General features: G+C 41.1%; 1 protein-coding gene across 2 annotated transcripts in view; it reads right to left on the reverse strand.

The window, feature by feature from the left end:
* Positions 1-506: 506 nt before the first annotated feature.
* PPEF1 (protein phosphatase with EF-hand domain 1) overlaps positions 507-20,693 on the reverse strand; it is a 57,549-nt gene continuing 37,362 nt past the window's right edge. For both annotated transcript variants that reach the window (XM_077343126.1, XM_077343125.1), the window contains exons 9-17: positions 19,691-19,727; positions 18,455-18,604; positions 17,675-17,974; positions 15,212-15,397; positions 13,584-13,726; positions 12,128-12,234; positions 8,244-8,407; positions 6,167-6,251; positions 507-5,126 (exon numbers count right to left, since the gene is read on the reverse strand). In XM_077343126.1, the coding sequence (XP_077199241.1) occupies positions 4,933-5,126; positions 6,167-6,251; positions 8,244-8,407; positions 12,128-12,234; positions 13,584-13,726; positions 15,212-15,397; positions 17,675-17,974; positions 18,455-18,604; positions 19,691-19,727 (1,366 nt within the window). In that variant the 3' untranslated portion in view covers positions 507-4,932. The remainder of the gene's footprint in view (positions 5,127-6,166; positions 6,252-8,243; positions 8,408-12,127; positions 12,235-13,583; positions 13,727-15,211; positions 15,398-17,674; positions 17,975-18,454; positions 18,605-19,690; positions 19,728-20,693) is intronic.

Consider the following 20,693-nt stretch of genomic DNA (forward strand, 5'->3'; position numbering starts at 1 on the left):
ACACAGAAGCATTGTAAAGTAATGTTGGAGCATCTGAAACCATTAATATATTAAATTAAGGTTGTGTTGCTGCCAGAATGTGATCAATAGTTCTGTTGTCTCTCGACTCCTGTTGAGTTTTGTTTTGGGGGTTATTTGTAGACTCTCAATGGTTTCCCTCAGGAAAAACAGTTGGTCTTCCTAGACCCCCGGAATCTAACTTTGGTATAAACTCTTATGCATTTCATTCCTGAGAATGGATACCTTATAATTCGATGGTAGGAAGAATTGTTCGAGCACGTGTGCATGCTAAAACACAACTCATTACTAAGGGCAGAAAATGCATGCTATATAAAGACACCCTGCATTGCATATCTCCACATTAATACTCCATAGTTGTCCTAAGGCTGGCAGGCACTGCGCGTGTATGCTGAATTGAATTACGTATCATATACAGCCGTATCATATGCTGCCATGTTTTTGACATTTTAACTATACCAATAAATGGATTACTGCCGCAAGGAAGATGACCATGGTTAACTTTTTGTTTATTAAGAACAATAGTGTCAGTAGTAATATTCTTCAACAAACTTGTTTCTGATGTAAGTTACTAAAGATCTGGATGTGCTTGATTGAGGAAAAATCCCCAACTATCGTAGATTTAGTGCATTTCAATGTTGTTGGGGAACTAGGTAAAGTTAACATAGCGAAACTATAGCCCTCAGTGGTGACATGACTAAATCCTTCATAGCTCTCCAATATACATGTAGCTTCTCCCAACCTCATTATTTTGACCAACTCTGACAGAAGAGGCAGTGGATAACTAGATTGTCCATAAATACTTGGGGCTGAGGTTTGCTTCTCTGCTTCCTCAAAATTCTGTCTCACCTTCTAATATCAGGTTATCTTTCAATGGAAATAGTTCACACATTCACTTGAGGTCAGGCATTCCATGCATTTATGTCACACTGTTTTAGTTACACTGACGGCAGGAAGATTTACACATGCATAACTGTGTTAATCAACCTCAGGCCACATTAATAGAGGTAAAATACAATAATTATGTGCATGCATTTTTTCTGAACAATTTAATAGCCATAACATTTGTATTAAGATGATGCTATAAGTAGAAGAGATGTTACATATGGAAAGTTGATCTAGAAACCATGTATGGGAAGCCAGCTCCGCAGATCTAAATAGTCAGTGCAAGCAAGTATCTGACTATACCTAGCCACTTAAGGAATTCAAATTATCTTTATCATCTGTTATGTAACCTGTAATAGTTGGCAACACAGCATCTTGCTTTTCCAGTTTGAGAATCACAGTTGCTTGGTGTAGACTTAAACTGTGGTCTTTTACTAGAAGAACTAGCCCAGGAAATCAGGCATCATACACTCTCCTCCCTTACATTTGGCAAGATAACAAGTTCCATTTTTACAGCAAACCATTGTTTGCCATAACATAAGACTCAGGGCAAGTACAGAGGCACTGGGCTACCAATATGGCAAATCAAATGTACAAAAATGACTTTTATGGACTCTTAAAACTTTTATTCTTCTTTATTCTTTTATATAAATCCGAACGTGTTTCGCTCTTTGGCTTTATCAAGGGACTTCAATTTTCATATTTTGAAGAAAAAACTTTGGTATAGAGAAGTAATCTAACAGAGTAAGATAGTTTCAACAATTTCAATGCCCTTTGCTATGAATAAAGTCAAAGAGCAAAATATGTTGGGATTTATATAAAAGAATAAAGAAGAATGGAAGCTTGAAGACTCCATAAAAGTCATTGCCTTGCAGGGGGATATTGACCACCTAATGAGGACACTGACAACCGTAATTTTGGCATAAAATATTTGGCCACAGCCTTTATTCAACATTGAGCGTGGCAAGCATGGGAAGAGAATCATGCCATCTTGTGGTTACCCTACCACAAGGAAGCCCACCACAGCCTGCCCCTCAACGGGTTGCCTTGGCTATCCAGCCCCAAAACCCGGACATAATGGCAGGCTGAAACAGGGGGGGGAGGCACCATGGAGTGACCCCTCTGGGCACCAGCCTCTGTTGGGTTCTCCTGCCCCCCGGAAATGCTAGCCTTCAATCAGGCTCTGCATCCACACAGCCCTTTAAAGGGCCCCCCAAATCTAGGGGAGGACAGCGCGCAAGCTTGGCCTCCCCAAAATTGATCCTTCCCATGCTCCACTTCCGCAGGCTGTGACAATTAATCAATAATATAACCCAACTTCTAACAAAAAGTCAAACAATTCATAAACAGGGAGGGAGGGTGGGTTTTGCATCTTTGGGCGCCCTGAAGGGGGGAAAGAGGCCAAAGAATATCAGGCCATCCGTTTAACTGACGCCCAGTTCAGCCACACCCCCTGTTGCCATGCCAACACACATACTGCTCAGAGAATGCCAGGGCTGGGCAATCTCTCCAACCAGCCAGGTCCCTGTCGGTGTTCCTCCCCCGCAGCAGCAATGGCCCCCTTAGATAAGTCTTGTGGGCTTTTTTTTGTACATTTGATTTGCCATAGTGGTAGCCCAGTGCCTCTGTACTTGCCCTGTATCTGGTGCTTCACTGGGTCCTACCCCTCTTACTTTATTTTGGCTATAACATAAGACTCAGCAAATTATAGTTAGAGGCTGGACTCCTGGACAGCAGAGAACCATAAGCTACAGTTTTCCCATTTGGATAAACGCTAACAACAGCTGTAGATCTGGAAATAGACAATTATTCACCATATACAAAAAGTAGGGGGAACCCAAGGTTATCCTAGCCTAATTCATGTATCAGCAAACCACAGCTTTCCTTTATGCCTGAATCAAATTACTGTGTGCTATTCTGGACTCACTATTATTTCTTTTTTAAAAAGCAGAGCTTCACTGAAACAAAGGACTAGAAGAACTAATTTTAAACAACAGAAGCATGACAGTGTCAATGCAATCAGAGTATTCCTGATCAAATACAGAGTGCATTAGTCTTGCCACTAGGTAGCCACAACCAAATGAGAATGAGTATGCACACGGTCAAGATCAGAAGCCACGTGTTCCCAGAAAGCACTGTGACCCTGTGTCTCTTTTTTCCCCATTGGGTGATAAAGCAGTTTCTCTGTTACAAGTAGCATTGGTTGCCAATCATAAAGGTCATCTCTTAAGATTAGTGGTGACATCATTATGTAGCTCTCTTTGAAGAGAGAAAATAAAAATACACGAATAGAAAACCTGCAGAAAATAATAAGGAAAAGATGGATCCCATGGATAGGGCTGGAATCAATTCCAGATCTGAGAAGATGAAACTGTCAAAGGTCATGAAGCCCAAACTGATTCAATTTTAAGACATTAAATTTAAAAAAAATAATTAATTTAAAAATGCCTAAGAAATTATACTTGAATTTATTTTAAAATTCTTTAAAAATAATATACTTTATAAGAAAATATACTATTCAATAAACTAGAACTTATGTCATCTGGGTTCTGCCTATCTGAACTATGTCATATTGGAATCCATAACACAGCTGGATACAAATCCTCTCCTCATTTCTACAACTATGAGAAGTGACTCCACAGGTTCCTCATACTGTGGCAGCTTGATTTAGAGAGCTACCAGTCCTGTAGCAAGTGCTGTCCTAAGCCATGGACAGTAGACTCCACTCTTTCAAGGTCATCAAGGGAAAGGGGAATGCTTTGTTAGCACTGCTGCATTCATGGATGTCTGGGCTGGGATGATAACCTTTGGGTTATCTAGTTTGTGAAAGTGTCAACTTTGGGATGAAACAGACTGGCATAAATAAGCATGCTCCTAATACAGAAATGAATGCCATTGGCAATCATATCAATAAACAATGCATGATATGGCCCTTTCACACCATCCAATCTTTTAGAAGAAACATCCCAAATTACAGTCATTCATATGTCCCTTATGACTATTGCTTCACGGTAACCACAGCTCCAAAGAAGCAAGACATAGGACTCTTTTCACCCATGGCTTTACCCTACAATGATGTACATTAGTGCAGGAGGAAAAATCCTGCATATATGGAATTACATTAGGATAGACGCAGATTGTGGAAGTATCTATTTTGCCATGAAGACATGGCTGCTGGATATTCAATACCAGCCAGATGGACATTGTTCTTCTCACATGATGGCACACACTTTTCCTCCTACCCCAGTTTACACCAAGGTAAGAAATTTAACATATAGCAGACAGCATTGAGAAGAAATGGTGGTGGTGGAAAGTTGTGAAGACACATCTGACTTATGGTGACCGCATAGGGTTTTCCAAGGCAAGAGATATTCAGAGGTGGTTTGCCTTTGCCTACCTCTGTGTAGCAACACTTGACTTCCTTGGTGATCTCCCATCCAGTAGTGGTTTAAGGATTCACAGGGCCTGTAGCACCAGAGCCATTTTAAGGATTCAAGGGGTCCTGGCAGAGTACAATTTTGGCAGGAGCAGCCAGACTGTGGGCAGAAGAGCTGCCCACAGTGGAAAGGGGTATCACTCCAAGTGTCCTTAAAGAGGGAAAAGGGGGGAAGAGAGGCTACAGCCCTGATCCATGGTGGGGAAGGCACTGTGCCAGGCCCCTGGAAGTGCAGGGCCCGTAGCACGTGCTACATGGATAAACCATCCCTGCTCCCATCCACATATTAACCAGGACCGACCCTGCATAGCTTTTCAGATCTGACAAATATGGCACTGCTATAGTCAATTTTCTATTTGTTTGTTTCTACACAATACTGGTCTATCCGTTTTTTATCTTTCTTAGTATTCGTTTTCTTCGTATTAGCTGCAGTGATTTACAGATTATCATGTAACACCTTTACCAGGCATTTTCCAGGGGTTCATCCCACCACTTTGAGATTAAGAAGTCAGTATTTTCATTATGAAGTTCCTTTGCAAGATGAGACATCACAGCAGTTCTTTGTCAGATTTCCAGAAGTGATTTCTGCTTCTTTACTCAGTGCTCCTACTCTCAAATTTATGAACTACATGAAAGGCTTCCAGAAATTCATTGAAGTCAATGTTGCCATCTTTATTAAAATCAATGCTTCGGGCTAAGCTGTCAATAGAGTCATCATCTACATCGATTTGCAGGTGTAGGTTGAAGAGTTTCCATGTCTGGCGGAACTCATCAATAGAGATAAGACCTAGAACAGACAGAAAATGGTGGCCCTGGAGGAGGCATCACAGAAATACACCAGAAACCTTTGTAACTGAAGCCAGCTGTGAGGGAACTCAGAAAATATAGAGAAACAACGAGCCTTTGGAATTTGGGATAAGTCAACCAACTAGTGGAAAAACTGCCCACTGGCCAGAGCCTGAAACACACCAGAAGGCCTTATATGAATAACTCTAGATGAAAAAAACAAAAACAAAATAATACCACTGGATTCATGATGTCAGCAGCCCATTTCACCTGCAATGTGTAAATCTCATTTCCCTGCCCATGCTTAGGCACTGACTCAGCCCACAATCCATCAGTTAGGTCAAGAGAAAAGGGAGACAATTTCATGCAATGGTCATTAGCTATGGTCATCTGCAGAGTGTTCAAGTGGCCTGCTGACATTGTTAGTCAGTGCATTAAGATCTAAGGATATGTGCAACACAGTGTTGTGCAGGGCTTCCATCCCCTGAATTCTCAGCTGTCATTTACTGCAAAATGAAGCAAACTCATTGTGTTATCCTATGCATCTAGAGAGCCACATTGATCCCTGTTGTTTGTTACAATAGTTGTTGAAGTGTGCCCCAAAGTATTCACATCACTAGTGTAAATATTAGCACAATTTAATGGCTATAGACTTAAATTTAAATCTAAACATATCCCTCCCTCCCTCCCCCCCACATAGGGACAGGGAAGGGACTTTTCATAGGGATAACAAATGCCATGGTACTTGTAGCGACCAGTGCAGTTTTTAGTGTAGGCTTTTAGGGACAAGGAAAGCATCAAATGGGATGCAATACAGGGAAGCTTTCCTTGCTTCATCAGCTAAATGACATCTTTGTTGTCCAGCCTGGGAATGATCAACAACATTATGTTGCTTTTTAACTAACTTATCAGTGCTTACTCAAATACCCTGTAATATTAAAAGCAGCAGCTGCTGCAGTTCCCCAAACTTCTTTCCACCCTCCACTCCTTCCTGCACCAAGGGTCAGATGTGTTACTTTGGGGAACTGAGCCTTCACATACCTGAGTGATCTTTGTCAATCATATTAAAGATGATCTCCAGATCAGCTTTGTATCTGCACAGGGTTTCCACCAAAGATGGCTGAACCTGAAGAATACGTGAAAAATCACAGCACATCCAATGCAAGTATGAAGAAAGCAATTTCACCAATTATGTCATTATGAAAAAGTGCCTTCTATATATATGACAAATAATTTAGTGGGAAACATATTCCTTTGCCCAACCAATAAGATCTACAAACAACGGGTTTACCTGCAGAGCAGCTCTATAAAGCAGACCAGAAATTCATTTTGCAAATAGAGAACTGAGGCTGAGAAGGCAATGAATCTGAACAAGAATTTGAGCTCAGGTCCAAGTTCAATAGGAAAAGATCTATTGCATAATTCTTGTAAGGCTTCTATGCCTTGAGTGAAGGATTGATTATTTGGCTCAACCTATCACATTCCCAAAGATACCCACCATTAGCTCCTACTCCCCAAGACTCTTAGTAAGCTGTTTTCAGGGACTCTAATATCTTTAATGGAATAACTTTTTATGTAATAGAACATAAAAGGGTTGTACATAGGTCACTATGAACTTTTTCTAAAAATCTGTAAGCTGTTTTGGGGAGAAAAATGGGGTATAAATATACAGCTAAATAAAAACGTGGTATTCATTAGTCTTCATTTGACCACTGACATAAACATCTTCTAAACAGATCTTCATTTATTTCAATTCAGCAAAGTGGGAAAGTACTGTTTTCTGAAAACAGGATAGCAAATGTTGCATTAATAGTTGATGGTTGAACACAAGCAGAGATTGGAATCTTTAATTAAAACTGCTGTGGTCATCTGGGTTTCTAATTTTAATAGGTTATATTAACTGCCCCATTTCATATCCATTTGGATTTTTTCCATTTTCGTTTTGTTTCTGTTTTACTAAAGATTCCAACTGTATAGCTGTGCTGGAAAATTTCCAGAGATTTTGCCTGCTCTGATTTTTACTGATGTTTGAGTGAAATAATTTTTCTTCTTGAAGGAAATTGTAAATTTCACCATTCTGTTTGTACTATATTTAAATTCTGAATTCAGCCTACTATTTAGATTCCAGTTAATATATCACCAAGGAAAGACAGGCCCTAGGCTGTCAACATGGAAGGAAGATCTAGGGCCATTCCGCACCCGATTTTAAAAGTGAGAGTCGTACCTTTTGTAAATGCCATATTTTTTTGCGTTTTGCATGACGTCATAAAAATCCAGCGTTACATCTGCAAACCGGCAGCTACACCCTCCTTTTTAAAGTGCTTGCAGGGGAATCCACAAAATTGGATTACCCCTGCCATATAGTGCTAGGAGGGTGAGAGCAGCCAGCAAGACACTTGCACAAGACACTTGCATTACCAAAATGGCTGAAGTAGCAAGATTTCCAGCTCCAGTGCCCGCCCTTGAGCCCACCTCCCTCTCTCTTAACCTGGAATAGGGCTTTCTTTTTTTGTTTTAATGCCTGGAGCAATGAATAGACACACAATCGCCCAGGCAGAACACAAAATAAACTTTTCCCCACCAGTTTGCCCAAAAAGCAAGCCTCTTCCCCACCCGCCAAAAAACCCAAATTCCCCCCCCCAATTTTTTTTTTTAAGCATCAAAGCTCTGGATTGCAAGAGGGATTGCAGTGAAAGGAGCCCTATGCATCCATGAATAAATGTATATGCGTTTAAATGAATAAGTCTCAATAAAAAAAAAAGAGTGGACATCGCGGTCCCTTTAAAAGGGCAAGAAAGGTGATTGGCCGCCTGACTTGATTGACAGGTGGAAGCGAGGAGCATGTCTAGCGCGTTCCCGTCTTCTGCCATTTCAATCAGGCATGTGAAATGCCAGGAAGTGCGAGACAGCAGCAGAGGAGCCAGCAGGTGAGGAATTCTGGGAGGTGCGGGGTTTTTTTTAGCGTTAAGCCATTGCACTAGCATAAGGCTTTCTTTTCCTGTGTGGAATGGCCCCTAGTAAAGTAGGTCAGTCAACATGGAAGAAAGAATCAGTAACATTAGAATTAAGCAGAAAATTTTTAAAGTCACCCAGAACCATCTGAAGTTTAACATCTTACTTCTTTGATAGGTAGTTCAATTTCTAAAGCATCAAAAGATGAAAGGTATTCCACACTTCCATCTTGGACCTGATGAACCAGTCGAGAACGCAGAGTTCTCCAGGGGAGGTCAAGATGTAGCACAGACTCCATGGCTGAAGCCCACTGACTGGGAGAAATCTTTCCTGTCAAAAATGAAGAGCATTTCTCACACCTTAAAAGTTAAATATGTTTAAAGGATAACTACCTAGCACACAGTGGAATGTATTTTTATTTTTTATGTAGATACAAAAAAGAACAAAGACATAATATATTGGATTACAATATAACCCCTCCCTCTACCCCCCCCAAAGTCCCCATTTGCTTGAAATTTCGTTTTGCCAGATAGTCCAAATATATCTGTTGCCTGTAAATATAAAAACAAGGCAACAACAAAAACAGCCCACTTTTATAAACATTTCCTTGTGTATTACAAAAATTACCCTTAAACTTGAACCAAGGCCTATCCTTAAGAAGAGGAAGAAGAAGAGTTGGTTCTTATATGCCGCTTTTCCCTACCCGAAGGAGGCTCAAAGCGGCTTACAGTCGCCTTCTCATTCCTCTCCCCACAACAGACACCCTGTGGGGTGGGTGAGGCTGAGGGAGCCCTGATATCACTGCTCGGTCAAAACAGTTTTATCAGTGCCGTGGCGAGCCCAAGGTCACCCAGCTGGTTGCATGTGGGGGAGCGCAGAATCAAACCTGGCATGCCAGATTAAAAGTCTGCACTCCTAACCTCTACACCAAACAGACTCTTAAGCTAGGAAATCAACTGGCTCCTGCACTTGTTCACAATAACATATTTTATGTACTTAACATTAAATGTTTCTTATAAAACAATATGAACTTTAACCCAGTATTTATAAAAAAGAAATGAAAAAAGGAAAACCCACTTTATTATGACATTTTCAGCTCCTGAATTCTTCGATTCAGATCATTTTTATACTTTAACCCAGAATTTATTTTTTTAAAAGGAAAAAAGGAAAAGCCCACTCTTTCTCCAAGATGATGTCTTGACCTTAGCCCAAAATGTATAGATGTATTTTTATTGAGCTATTAGTACAGAAATATCATTACAGGAAAATCCCAGGAGTTATAGTGTTCTGCCCACTAAAATAATTGATTGGCAGAATGGTCTTGTTTTCTAAAAGAATTCTTCAAAATATAAGGCACAGCCTATAATGTCTTCTCCACAGGAAATGCAAGCATAGGCACTGCAATATGATTATCTCTATCCTACATCTCTACACAAAAATGATTTGTTTCTAAAGCAATGGCACATTTTAAGGATATCAATAAGAGACTGCTGGGGGAACTTTTCCTACAATTATCTTAATGTTCTCTATCAGATCTACGTAAAATACTAGCTGGAAATTTGTTCATTGCCAAAATACAACCAGGCTGAAACATAAAATAAAATGGAAACTAAATTAAGAAACCTTCCCAATCCAGCTATTCATGAAATTACTGATGGGTGACACTTTGAGGCTCAAATTGCCAAGATTCTGGCAGATTATGAATAACATCACAGGACGTTTTTTTCTTCTCCTCCTTGTGATGGACAACGCTATAAACAATCAAGTTCCAAGTCATGGAGTAACAGCAATAAGTAAGTGAAGGGTTAACATTTCTCACTAAGAGACAGCTTGGAATTTTTGGAGTTTTTGCTGAAAGCTGAGCTACACAGTATCTGAGGCAGATATTTGGGAGACCTAATCTGTGCAGTGAGATGATACTCCCAATTCAGGATAAAAGAGAGGGGAAAATTCTAAGAAGAAAAGGAGGATCCTTGCCCTGTTAAAGAAGGGAAAATCAGGAGTGAGAATTTCCCTAGAATTGTGTAAGAGAAAGCTTGCTTCAGATTCCTCAGAAAGCATAGGGATAGGGATTCTGCCATGAAAGAAAATTGGGGGTACTAGCAGAAAGGTACCTGTCTTTCAGAAACTAGAGGAGTTCAAGGGAACTCAATAGATAAAAAGACAAAGAAGAAAGATGTGTTTTGGATAACACTGTAACCAAAGCCTCTCAAGGTAAAGAATTTAAATTTAAGGAAAAACATCAGACCTTTCAAAAGCCTGTAACAAAAAACATCTAATTGTATTATAGCTTATTTGTATTTCTAAACTCTGATTTCTCAACCCAGCTACCTTTCCCTCTAAGTTTGTTGGTAGATAACAAAAGTCTCAGTGCCATTCTGGCAAAGGTTTTAAGAAAAAAGGACTCTGCACCTTCCCCAAAAGTTCCAGGCAATAAGATCTGCTGGTGGGGATGGGTCAGTCAGTTTTATTATAAGTTACAATAAAGAAATCACACTACAAGGACAGTTCAGTCAGTGAGGGAAAACAATTTGATTTGGGAGGGCAAATTAATCTCAAGGTGAGGAGGTGTCTATCATACTCCTCCTAGGAGATTTAAAATCAGTTTTATTTCCGTAGTCTTCCGATCTCCTTTTTTCTGGTGGCCAAGATTATGGCAGCAACAGATGAGAGACGGGAGATCCAAGGCGTTCTTGCAGTTGGCACAGTACAGAATCAAAGAATGCTTCTCTTAATCTCAAGAAACAAAAGCCAAAGTCTGGCTATGTGTTCAGAAAAAGCAGGCGATATACAATGCCTCTCCCACAGCAAGCCACCCGTTGCCTCTCAGAAGTTCACAAGTGGCATATGAAGGCAATCTCCTGCTATTTGCCTTTCAGCAACTGTATTCAGGGACATGAGGATTCTGAACATCTAGTTATTATGACTAATAGGAGTGGAGAGATATCCCACATAGGTATATTGGCAGCAAATTCTATAAATTAATTAGATGTGGGAACATGTACTTTCTTTTGTCTGTCCTGAATCTACTGCCCATCAACTTCATTGGGTGACCTGAATTTCTAGAGCTATGAGAGAGAGGTAAGGGGGAAAAATTCCTCTGATTCCTTTAAACTATGCATAATGTTATGAATTTTTATCATGTCCTTTTAGTCATCTTTTCCTTCAAACTATGAAGCATTTGAACCTTTCCTCTTTAATCATTTTGTTTGCCCTTCTCCATGCTCTATGCAATATTGGACACAGTGCTCCAAATGTGGCCGCACCAAAGGCTTATATAAAAGCATTATAACAATGTCCATTTTATTTTCACTGTCTTTCATCATTACCCCTAGCATAGAATGTGCATGTTTCTATCTGTGGTGCACATTGAACCAATATAATGATTCATATCACATCAGTAAAGTTAGGATTTTTTGTCCCCGCATAAATCACTTGACACTTATTTAGTCAGATGCCTGGAGACAGTGGTGGCCGAGTTCCAGTGGAGTCACCTGAAGTTCAATCCCTCAAAGACAGAGGTACCCTGGCTGGGTGAGAAAGGACCAGATCAGGAAATGCAGATCAGGAAATGCACTTCCCACCCTGGGCAGTGTCCAGCTTTTAGCTGCTCAATCAGCCAGGAGTTTGGGAGTGATCCTTGACATCTCCTTATCTATGGAGGTTCAGGTCTCAAAAGCAGGTTAGCTGGCGTTTAACCATCTTCACAAGCTAAACCAGTAGCACCCTACCCGGCCCCTGACCACCTGGGTACTGTGATTCATTTCAAATGTTGTGATCTTCTTGAGTTTTGCCATCCTAAATAGTTTAGTGTATTCTGCAGCCACATTACTCACGGTGGATTATTTGTCAATGTTAACTAGTCCTGATCCCAGTACAGAATCTTTGGAACCACACTCCTAAAATCCTTCCATTACTGAAACCGTCCATTTGCATGTAGCCCTCTGCTTCCTGTTCTTTGGTCTGATTCACCAAAGGAATCGCCACTTACCCATTCACATTACAATGATATAGAGCAACATTAAAGAAGATGCTATCCGATTTTATTACCTGTATCATTTGGGTCATGCTGTCTAAAAGCCGCAATAAGTTCTGATTTGTGCGTATAAAGTTTCTCTCGTAAACTCTTTAAGGCAGATAGCTCAACTGTACTAACCCTAGAAAGGAAATGATTGGAATAGACAGGAAACAGTCAAAATTCATTGTGCAACTAACATTTCTCCATAAACTGCCCTTCTCTGAAATGTTCATATTCTGCTAAGCAAATACATAAATGAACGAACAGACAAACAAACAAACAAATAAGGCCTTGCCCTGCAGAACAAATTTCTAAGTTAGTTAGACATTTTTAAAAAATAATAAAAACTTTATTTAAAAAATGACAAAAAATTCCAAGTAGAGGGTTCAATTAATAGAATAATTTTAGCTTTCTTAAATCAGAAACACCATGTATTCCAACTGAGGCCTGATTTAAACATGATGCTGATAGGCAAATAAAACTTACCTGTGTGATCTTACAGGCACCCAGCATTTCACTTAAGCTGTATTGCTACATGTGTGGCATTAATACACCCGTGCATTGCCTACCTGGCCTGTGGATCTCTTGCATGTAAAGCAGCATGCAAAAAAGCTGAGTAGCCCAGTTTAAGTAAGATGCTGTGTAAGTGAAAAAGTGTGTAAGATCTTCTTACTCATTAACATAATGGCCTGGCTTTGATATTATTTCTACACAATGCCTTTGCAGCATATGGACAATTTATGCATACAATGCATGAAAAAAAATGTGAAAGGTAAAAAAACAAATCTTATTTCCCCACAGGTACACAGAAATACGAGTTCTGACTGAAAAAGACAAGCTATTCACCCTTTATCCTTAACAAGGGAGAGAGGTATATTATTGTTGTTAACTAATCAATCCGGTAGTGAGGAGATAGTATTTCAACTCCATTTCCTTAAATACTAAGAAGTTCAGGGCAGAGATAGAGGATTTCATTTCCTTGGATGAGAGAGATCTCCCTTTTATTTTGGACTTAGTTGTTTTAATAGGTATGCCTTTCTATAGCCCAAGTGCCAGGGGATCCGGTATTTAGAGACTCTCACAAAAGCACCTGGGTGCAGCCATGAAGGCCCAGAAAAGAGACAGGGTGTTCTAGTATCACAAACTGATTAAGTACCATCTCCTCCCACTCAAAAGTTCTCAATAACAGTAGGACTTACCTTCATTCTCAATAAAAAATCATGTTGCCTTCCCTAGGCTCTATTTTCCCTATTTTTTACTGCCAAAATCTTTTATAAAAACAGATCCTCAGTGTAAGTAGGAGATGGCTATTTTGCCCACTGGGGCACCAGACCAAAGCTGCTGAGCCACACTTGCTCCTGTCAGGCCGATCATACCATGGGGCCTCCTCCAATCAGCCCTTCCCTGCACTTTATAATAAAAATTACACTCAGGACAGCTTTATAACAAAACACCTCTTAATTAATGTACTTGCCTTCTTTACCTTACCTCTGTCGAATGGTCTTTTTGCGTGTATCTTTGTTGACTTGATATTGAACAAAACGAGGGATAAGATCTGGGTTCAGTTTTATGTAAGCCCCACGATTACTTCCTTCTTCATAGTAGTTAGAGGCAGAAAAAATAGTGATAACCTGATTTTAAAAGGAAACATAAATTCAACTTAAGTAACAAACATTTTACACTGGATCCAACAAGCTGAGTCATAAGACTGTCCAAGTTAATTCAGAAATTTAGCAAAGGTTGCAGTTTCGAATGCTAGGCAAACGTTGCTATGCCTCTAAGGATCTTTTTTGTATCTTTGTGAGGAACTAAGAAGGACAGGACATGAAAGCAAAAGAATGCCACACATGCCGTTTCTCATTGCGTGGGGAAGAAAGGGGGAGAGAGAAGAGAAAAGAAGGCATGGGGGTTGGCAGTTAAAACCATGGCCAAGTTATTTTGCAAAGCTTGTCGCAAACACAATGCTCACTGTAATCATCCCTGCCCCTCCTCCTGTCACTTTTCCCCACTGAAACTGCATGCATAGGACCATCTTCCTCCATCACTGGATCACTTTTTCATTGAGGAAAAGAGGATAAATGAGAACAAAGCAATAAAATTAATTAGAACAGTGCAATCTGAGGGACTGCCTATCGCCTTATGCCCCCCGCAGGGTCTTGCGCTCTGCAGGCAGTAACTTGCTGGTGATTCCGGGCCCCAGGGAAGTTTGGCCGGCCTTGACCAGGACCAAGGCTTTTTCAGGCCTGGCCCTGACCTGGTGAATGAGCTCCCAGATGAGCTGAGGGCCCTGTGGGGGCTTTCGGCATTCCACAGGGCCTGTAAGATGGAGCTCTTCTGCCAGGTCTATGGTTGAGGCCAGCCCAGGAGGATCTGATACCCCCTGGACAAGAGAAGAACCGAGTGCAAGACGGGATGCCCCCACTAGCTGGCCATCACTGTGGGTGAGGGGTTGGCACTCAGGGTTCCCCTGCAACCGGTTTTAAGCTTTTAGTTAGTGCCATGGGATTGATTTGAGGACAGCATAGGGGTTTTTAATGGGTGTTTTAATGGGTGAATACTGTATTGTATTGGGTTTTTTAGTGTGACCCACCATGAGCCGGTTTACTGAGAGCAGCCGGATACAAATTGCAACATAAATAAATAAGGATAAATAAAACCCTTTCTTCCAAAATGAGGCAATCGCTGACATTTTTATCCTGCAACCCATCTAAGGAACTGGGTACCATATACATAATTCTCCACAATAGCTCTGTGAAGTGGGTTAGGCTCAGAAGCATTCCTGACTTGGTGGGGTCTCCACTGTCATACTCCAACATGCTGTCTCCCATACATCAAACTACCTCACATATGCTGAATCAGATAATTGCTCCATTTAATTCAGTATAGTTTAACCTGACTGGCAGCAACTATTCAAGATCTCAGCCATAAGCATGTTGATACCCAACAGCCTTTAACAAGAATGCCAGGGGGTAATTTGGGACCTTGCACATGAGCTATCATATATGGGTAGGGAATGCCCACAAGACATCTAACACATGCTTCCATGCCACTCCAGAATTCTTTTTTTTACACTGCAAAAGCCACTGTAAAATTTATATTATAAACTTGTGGTTTACCTTTCCATTATGACTGATTTCATAGCCTTCCTGTTTGCATTCATGTGACCTGATGAGCATCTTCAAATTATATCGTTTGAGCAACCTGGTAGTAACATCTGGTCCAAAGTAGCAACCTCCTCCTCGATATTTGTTTGGTGTACAGCCATTTTGGTGTTTAGGATCACTCCAGAGAATATCTAACACCTTTCAATAGCAAATGGATGCTAGTGACTATCCATTATTTGTATAACACAAATATACAGCTAGAATTTGAAAAATTGCTCACCATCTTAAAAAGCCAGCATTACTTGAGGTCAAAATTATCTATGGTCTATTGTATTGTGGTAATGAAGCATTAGATATTGATCAGCTGAGGAGGTATGATGGTACTGAAATGCTGCTGCTGCCCTCAACACAGAGGGTGAGGTGGAAAAAGAGCCCAGCAGCACCAGAAATGGGAGCACACGGTTGGCGCACGCCCGCAAGCCAGGTGCTGCAGAGGGGGCAGAGCAGCGTGAGGCAGTAGATTTAAAGGGAGGCCAGCCGACCATGCAGTCTCTTTGCTGCCTATCCCCTCGGCCACCTGCTGCTTCCCACTCTCCTACCCTGTTAGTAGGCTTTGTTATAGTGTGCTAGTTCTGCTCCATGTTGTCATAGCTGGGCAGTTGGCAAGGGGGCACAATCTGTGGGGACACAATCTGTGCCTGTGAACCAGGTTTTGCCAGATTTGGGAACTTCCATTAAGATGCAGCTCATGGGGGGGCAATCCACCAGGGGGGGATGCCAACATCACATGGCAGGGTAGCCAGAAGAGTTCCAATAGAGGTTGACGTGTATGGGACTCTTCTTGGCTTACCTTCCCGTGGTCCAGCAGGCCTGATGGTTAGGGGAGCTTGACCTGATGGTCATTTGTCCCCGCGGGCAAGTCTGCGGATGGTTCACTTCCCCATGGGGTTGTGGTCTGTTCGCTGCAGCGGGGGAAGGTGGTTGATGGGATCTGCCCACATTGCTGAGAATTGTGCCTGTGCTCATCAAAGAATTGCCAATAAAGCTGTGACCCTATTTATGCCAAAATACCAATACTGTTGTCAAGTGTTCTTGAAGCACTGGAACTGCCCTCCTACCTAACAATGCTGGCTCAGTGACAAAGCGGACAGAATGTTTGCAATCCCGTGTCTCTGAGAGGATGTATAAGTGATATATCTGGCTAGGATTTTAAGAAATTTGCACAAGTCCCAGGGACTTAGGGGCTTTTTGCACGGCTTCAAAATCGCACAATGGTTGCTAATTGGAAACGCTATTGATTTGCCTTAACGCACGACGTCGTAGACAATCTGCAACACTCCTGAAACCAATCAGCAAAAAGCGCTTCGTTGTAGCGCTTTCAGGGGAATCCCAAAAAGTGGATTCACCCTCCGGAAAGCGCTACACTCTTGCAAACAATCTGTAACACTAGCGATAAAGACCTGTGCGTTACCATTGTTGCGGTTTCTTCAAAGTCCCTCCTCCTGAGCCTGTCCTCCAAACTTCCGGCGAAGCGATCGCCATTTTTTTTTCTCCGAGCGAGCGGGGATAAACGCACCAGCGAGCCTCTTTCTGTTTAGAGGCTTCCCTGGCTTCAGTCCTTTACCTTTAGTCACTAAGCACAAACCACATAAAAGCCCGTTTGCTGAAATAAAGTCCCTTTATTTTTTACACATTAATTCAGCCGAAAATCGGGCCTGTGAGAGGGGGGGGATTTTTTTTTTATCACTCGAGGCAGCGTGGCAACGATCATACGATCAAACGACAGCTCACATTAGGCAGCTGGATGGGTCTACCTAGATTCGTTGCTATGGGTCTGTTTTTTTTTTAAAAAAACCTTTCTTAAAGGGAAAGGGGCTGTTTGGGAGCATGCTAACGGCTGCCCATTGGCTGCTTGACGGCCAGGGGCGGGACGAGCTTGGCAATAGCGCTTCCTTTCTAGCGATTTCTGCCGAGACCGGAAGCCTGTGGGAAATGCTAAAAAACGCAACTGATTCCACTACAAAGGCAGGTATGCATAACGACGAATTCCACTATTTTAAATGGCGATTTTTCATTCCGCAAACAATTTGCAACAAAGATCCCCGTGCGTAAAGGCCCTTAGTTTTAGGGTCTTGGAAGAGATGTGGTCTTAGAAGAGGTTCTAGGAAAAATAAAATTATGAGTTCTAGAGCCCAAAGCAGCATAGCTGAAGAATAAAATGCAGAGTAGGCAATGGACTGAACAGGAACTGGACAGAACAATTAAGGAGGATTGAGGAAAGGAAAAAGCATAGTGTCTTAAATTAATCAGCTTCTTTAAAGGCTTGCAGAATAATTATCTCATATTTTTGAATTAATATGCCAATTCTTTTACTTTGAAATTTTCTTTTTACAAAATGATGTCTCAGATTTTAACATCCTGCTGACTCATACCCTTATTTTGAGAACCCCCCTCCCCAAATTGGGTTCAGCATACCTGCTTCCACTCCTTGGTTGTTAGCTCTGGAGATGTGCATGGTGTGGTAATGTTGGACTCAAGATCCTGCTTCTCCACTGAACTGCTTCTATCAGCAAGGTCAACATGCTGTTTGGCATCAACTACAATGGCAGAGTCTTGCTTTCTCTCATTTGGTGCTGACGAAGGCTTTGTGATGTCCTGCCTAGAAAGGCATTTCTTGACTTCTTTGAGGGTAGAGCAGTCTTCTATCAAACTAGGTCCCTGCTGTTCATGCTTTGCCTCTGTTTTTGCCTTCAGCGGTTTCAGAAGAGTTTTCAGCTACAAAAGCAATATTATTGACCACCATAATCAGTTCACATGTACTGGTGTGGGCTGACATCCATATAATGGACCTCAGTTCTCTCTGAATATGGCACTATGGCAACAGTTCTACCAAGTCTATAGAAGTAGAATTTCATAAGACACACAGAAACTTATCAGACAATCCTGCATAATTGTAAATGTTTAAACTAAGCTATGTATGTTTAAGTCTCACAAAATTTAGGAAACCCAAAACTTAGTTTTGACTGAATTGCTGCAAATATAGATAACACTGTGCCATAGGTTTTTGGTGGTAATGGCTGGTGAGACACTCAGTTGGCATGATTTGAAAGCTTAATGCTGTAAATGCAATTCTGAGTTTGTATGTAGTGATATCTACATGTCAATTACCTCTCGAGTGATCTTTCTTTATGAATTTATGCCACAAGGCAACTTTACATACCCGTTGAACATGGGGATATGACTGTGGTCTCTTACCTTGTTTCTCTGAAACATGTTCAGGAAATTCAAATCAGTGGTGTCTGAGATCCCACCATGTAAGATAAGAACTTTGCTGTCAACTATAGTTGCAAGTGGAAGCCAGCTGTAAACATCTTGCAGAAGACGCAAAATTTTTTTGCCATAGGACTATTAAATGAAAAACGTTATTAGATTCTTGAAAGTAACTGAAGATGATCACTTTGCTACATATGACAACTTGTAAGGTATGAGCATGGAACTGGGGTGATATTACTGCAGTTATATGCCTCTCTACTGTGTTTCATGGACTGTATTCAATATGAATAATTTGTACAGCACCATATAGAAACAGGGCTGGGTATTATAAGGCTCAATGGGTGGGCTATCATTGAAAGAAACCAGAGAGTGCCACTTCAGGTTTTCATGGAGTGGTCCCTTATGTTATCCCATATAATTCAAATACTGAGGTATTTTAAACAGCAAATGGGAATTGTCTGCAGACATGTTTTTAGAGTGGATTGGAAGGAAAAGAAACAGCCTTGCCTTCCCAAAGAAGAGACAGAGAGTCTGCCCAGTGCTCCACTGTGCACCTCTTTCCCTGTATAGGGCTTAGCCAGGTTGTATGTCAAAGCTGCTGCCTCTACACCCCTTCCCTTTTATTTTTAACCACTCGCATTACAAAGATGTATGCCAAGGATCAGATTTTGGCCACTCCCCGGTATACAATTTCAGGATGCAAGTAGGGTGAAATAACCCATGGAAAGAGCCTCAGTGCCTATGGTTCTAAGACCTGGAACTACTCAACAGCTCAATTCCAGTCCAGGAGCACCTTAGGGACCAAAAAGATTTTTCAGGGTATGAGTTTTGAGAGTCAAAACTATCTTTCTCATATACAAAAATTATTCAGGTGACAGAGCTACCAAAGTTCCACAAGGCCCGCAAAACAGCACTATTCGATCAGGCATACGGTTGAGGCCAGGTGCAAGGCAATAAAACCAAGCCTCCGTCCCCCTTCCGTTTCCCCACCACAGATACTGGCTAGAGAGACAGAGACAGAAACAAAGCCCAAGAAACAGTTTCTAATGGAGCACCAAGGATATTGCTTTATGTTTTTATTGTCTTATTGTTTTTTATCAGGATTTTGTATTGATGACTGATGTGCATTGCCCGAGCCTGGCTGGAAAGGATAGTCTATAAATCAAATAAATAATAATAACCATTCTCCAAAAAAAGGGCAAGCAGAAAAAAACTTACCCGATACTTTTTCATAACTTCTTTTGTGAAACCATATCTAAAACAAGTGAGAATAAAAGCAAGAATAAGCAAGAATAAGCAAGTAGCTAGATCTTTCTCATGGTCAACTATGAAGTAGTTTGGAACTTAGAACATCCTACAGTAACTGCTGACGAGTCCTGGATCTCATTCCTTACATAACTGGAAGGGCAATCTGTCACTGATATATAGACAAGAGCAATCCCCAACAGACAGACAGAAATATAACTCCATGTCAGGGGGAGAGGGAAACCTGCTCTTCTAACCACGAACAGACAGATTCAGACTGCATTAATCCCATCCCAAATCTTCTTGTGCATTTAATTTGGAAGCAGTAATCTGTTCTTATACCCTCAATACCCACAAAACTAACCTGGCCACTAGTTATAATGAAATGCCAAACAATGAATTCATACAATGGTTCTCCCTTCAAGGGAAGTCAATGTGATTCATAATATGTAATTCTCAGTACCATACTGCTGTTTTTCTATGCATGCATGAAGGCTGTTACTAGGTCAGGACTGGTGGTTCCTGGGACTTCTGGATGTGGTACTATCTTGTAATAGACAACCACCCACATTGAATACGTCCTCTATATATTGTCTCATGAGTCCCATAAGAAAAAAAAAATACTTTATTTCTGAAGTTACAGAAACAGATTATATCACAGTGATGAATTTATAGCCTGTTCCATCCCAAACTCTTAGGATCAAGTACTTTGTACCTATGTTGGTCCCTGGGTTGTATCCAGATTCCAACTGGAAATCCAGACAATCTGCCCATTAATCTTAACTCTATTTAGTTCATTAGAGAGAGATCAGATTCCTATTGATGCAAACGCCTTGGCCAATGACTGATGTGCATTGCCCGAGCCCATTACATTTCCTGAACTTACGTAAATTTTGCAGACATCTGAGGAACAAACCTAAAAATAATTGGTCTTCCATTTTGGGAAAATTGTTGTTTTAAATATTTATTTGCTAAT

The sequence above is a fragment of the Paroedura picta genome, chromosome 6 (genome assembly GCF_049243985.1).
Source record: "Paroedura picta isolate Pp20150507F chromosome 6, Ppicta_v3.0, whole genome shotgun sequence".
NCBI lineage: Eukaryota > Metazoa > Chordata > Lepidosauria > Squamata > Gekkonidae > Paroedura > Paroedura picta.